The 3,768-nt window shown below is 58.8% G+C and overlaps 1 protein-coding gene across 1 annotated transcript in view; it reads right to left on the bottom strand.

Annotated features, from left to right (window-relative positions):
• Positions 1-21: 21 nt before the first annotated feature.
• LOC103905728 (GAS2-like protein 2) overlaps positions 22-3,768 on the bottom strand; it is a 9,119-nt gene continuing 5,372 nt past the window's right edge. Inside the window, exons 8-9 of the mRNA XM_009287482.1 lie at positions 1,171-1,298; positions 22-165 (exon numbers count right to left, since the gene is read on the bottom strand). Of these exons, the coding sequence (XP_009285757.1) occupies positions 22-165; positions 1,171-1,298 (272 nt within the window). The remainder of the gene's footprint in view (positions 166-1,170; positions 1,299-3,768) is intronic.

Below are 3,768 nucleotides of genomic sequence, written 5' to 3'. Positions count from 1 at the left end.
GGGGCAATGCCGAGTTGGGAGCTATGCCGGAGGCGCCTCGGGGTTTGTTTCCCCGCTGGCGCTGGCACCCTGTGGTGACATCTGGGGACGGTGCACCTTGGGCGGTGCTGGGCAGGGTGATGTGGTGGCCACTGGCAGGTCGGAGCTGGTGGGCGGCTGGGCTGCCTGGAGGTAGTGAGGGGTGAGGGAGGACCTCAGCTAAACCCCTGAGCCCTCCCCGAGCCTCCGGCGCTTGGGGCCAAAGCTGTCCCGGGGGGTTTGTGTCACTGCCGTGCCTGAAATACCGTGTGGCACTGGGGGGTGGAGGAGACACCTCAGACGGTGCCCAGAGGTTGGCTGTCGGGTCCGTCCTTGCCGGCTCCTGCCCTGGCATCGCAGGGGCAATGCTTGCTGCTGCCTGCCATCACCTGCCCCCCGAAAGAAAATTGTCCAGCGCCTGTGGCCTGATGCGACAGAGGTAGCTCCATCCCCGGGGCACAGCAGAGCCGGGGGTCCTGTTTTCCTCCCCGTGGAGCTGGGGTTTCTCCCCTCGGAGGGCAGAGCAGCCTCCGGCAAGAGGCCAGGTTACACGGGCTCTTTTGGCTCAGTTGGGTCGGATTTCCAGGCAGAATTTCCGGATAAAAGCAAGAAAGGGGAAAAAAAAAAATAATAAAGCCCCCATCCTGCCCCTTACACCCCCCAGGGTGCCAGGTGCTGCTTCCCCAGGGCTTTGAGTCCCCCTTCTGCTCTGGTTCAGCCAAGGAAGGCTTCTCCTTCCCCACCAGCCTGTCAAACACCAAATAATCTCGAAACACTCCTTGCTGGGCAGGTCACCCCTCCGCTACCTCGCATCCTGGGCTCAGCGGGCGACCGGCTTTGCACGGCTCTGACCCAAACCCCCGGCGTCCCCCGGGCAGGCAGGCAGCCCCTCCCCGTGCCATCGCACCCTGCCAGCGGTGCCACGAGGCAGGCGCGACCCACGCCAGGCTTTCCCACGCGATGCTTGCCTCCATCCACGTGAGACGGTGGTGGTGCGAAGGCAGCCTCCGAAGCAATAGGGAGCTGGAGTTGCATTTCCAGTTGCATTCCTTCTTTTTTTCCTTAATTCTGTGCACAGGAAAGTGAGGGGGCCCCCCCCCCTTTTTTTTTTTTGATCTTTCGGCTTGTTTTTACACCAGACTTGCAGTTCACCTGCATCTTGTCCTGCAGGGCGGGTGGCAAAGCACAGCCTGCATTATCAAACGGTGTCGGGGTGATGTGCCGGTGAGGGGTGAGCAAGAGGCCGGAGGGGGTCGTGGTTCCTCCTTCTTGGCTGCTCCCTGTGAGACACGGGGAGCCCCCCCAAGGCAGGATCTGAGGCTGCTCCATCCTCCGGCAAAACCATCTCATTTCTGGTGTACAGGTATTCAGCGCCACGCTGGGCAGTAAAGCAAAAGGATGCCAGCCCCATCTCTTCCCCTACGGCCAGGTGTCCATCTGACAGAAGCACCGCTGTGCTCTCGGTAACACTTTCTATTAAGAGTAGGTCCAGCTGAGCTCTGGCACGGTGCGTTTCACCGCCCCGTCCCCGCTGCCGGGGCCTTCCTTCCCACCCCCAGCAGCCGCTTCGGGAACCAAACCCCGTTCCCCTTGCTCCCCAAAAAAAAATTAGGAATAAAAAGAGGAAAGGTGACGGGGGGACATGGGTCTGTCTCAGGTGGCTGCGAGAGCCCCGGCCGGGGAAGGGCAGCAGCACTCATCTCCATCCCTCGCCTTCACGGCAAACCTACCGGGCTTCGCCACCAGCCCCCCGACCTCATCTCGTCAGGATTTATTAACACGTGTAAGTCCACGTTATCGGTCTCTGGCTAGCTTTATCCCTCCAAATTGTTTGAGAAGGAAACTCCTTGGTAAATGCTAATAATAAAGCATTTATAAAGTGCTCCGACGTACACATATCAACGACTAAGCCAATACATTGTTTGTTATAACCCTATAGCCTGCAGTTTATAGCACAATTAGTTACAGGTTTTTATAGCATCTATTTAGTATTTTGGAAAAAAAAAAATGTTATAAATATAATTGTTATATTCTATTGTACTTTATAGACAGAGAAAGTTATATTAGTAATAATAACTCTTAACTGCTTCGACAACATTTCGCAGCTCCCAAGAAAAAAGAGGGCTACAAAGAGCTACTTTCCCAAGAGCTCAGGAGGGGGTAGGTGGTGGTACCCGCCGGGTACAGGCAGGGAAACCGGGGGGGGGGGGTGATTCGGATGGTACCTGCCAGGTACAGGCAGGGAAACTGGGGCAGGGAGGTCCGGAGCGTGGCCAGGCTCGCGGGGATCAGAGCAGCCAGGAGCACAGCAGCAGCTACGTCCGACCTGCGCCTTGCCCCTGCTCACACCCTTAGTACAAAGTGTTACCGCTCGCCCAACGCCACCCTGGTCCTGCTAAAAATAACCTGCTCCTGAGCCTGGGAGAGGCTGAGGATGTCCCCACCGCTGTCCCCAGGGCAGTGCCGGGTTTCTGCACCCGTGCGCGTGGTGCCGCAGGAGGCGACGCCTGGGTTCGGTCCAGCCCCGGCGACGATGCTTCCCTCTCCTCCTCCTCCTCCTGCCCCGGTGAGTGTCCCAGTTGCCTGGACTTGGCTTTACTTCCCCCCCCCCGGACGACTTGTCGGAGATTCCCGAGGTGTCTACACCGCCTGTAACGCCCTGCACCCCCTTCTTTGAAACCAAATTAAAAATCAGGTCTGTCCCCCCTTGTTCTGTACCCGCCTCGCTGCTCTTTGCCCCTGGCGCCAGATTGCTCGTCGCCCCGCTGCCGCTCTCACAGCCCTTCTGCGGGAGGCGATGGTCCAGGGTGGGGGAATTTGTTTCTCCCCTGCAAAAGGAGTATTTGTGCAAGCAGGTTTTGCATCCGCAGGTCCCCGGCTCTCACCCTTGCTGCTCCTCTGCAGGGGTGTGGGTCTGGCTTCATCCTCTCTTGGAAGATGGGGCTCTTCTGGCCCCTGGGGTACTCTCGGAGGGATGTTTGCCGTGCACACGGACAGCGGACCAGCAGCATGAGTTCCCTTCACCAGCTGTGGCCCCCCCATCAGGATTAGCCTCTCTCCCTCCCCACCCACACAGAAAAGATGCTGCAACAGAAGAGCTTTGGTATGTCTCTATTGCACAAACAACATCGCCGGGTCCTTGGCTGCAGGCTCGGGAGCGCGGCGGTGCCTGCAACGAGCCTTGGTGACAGCCATCACCCCGACCGTCAGAGCCGAGGTGACCACCGATCACCCCCCCCCGGGTCTCCCACCTTCGCCCATAAGGAAGCCCGCGGGGCTCAGCAAGGGTCACCTCCTGTGACCCACCCCCCCCAAACTGAGCGACTCAAACACTCATTAAGGCTCTTGGTGCTGTAAGACATGAGGATCATTAGTCCCATTGTACAGACGGGGAAGGCTGAGGTATGAGATGGTTTGCATGCTTGGATGCCAGGTGCAGGGTGTCCCTGCTTTAGGGGGACACCGTAGGGGCTGGCTACACCCCTCTTCCCTGCAGAAAGTGCCCCAATTCTCTCAATTCGGGGCTGGATTTTTCCACCCAAACCAGTACAAGAGCACCTGTTTAGGAGGAGAATTACCAGTCCAAGAAAAAACCCCACGGGGAAGGAGGGGGTGCAGCTCCAAAGAGCAAGGCGGGGGGACACCCCCCGGGTTGCCTGGGAGCAAATTCGTCGCGCTGCCCACGCTGACCTTGGGCACCGCAGCTCCGGCTTCAGCATCGCTCCCACCTTTGGATGAGTGAGGGGTCCG

Source organism: Aptenodytes forsteri, unplaced genomic scaffold (assembly GCF_000699145.1).
Source record: "Aptenodytes forsteri isolate BGI_AS27 unplaced genomic scaffold, ASM69914v1 Scaffold188, whole genome shotgun sequence".
NCBI lineage: Eukaryota > Metazoa > Chordata > Aves > Sphenisciformes > Spheniscidae > Aptenodytes > Aptenodytes forsteri.
The sequence above is the reverse complement of the archived record's forward strand: the minus strand, read 5'-3'. Positions and strand labels throughout refer to the sequence as shown.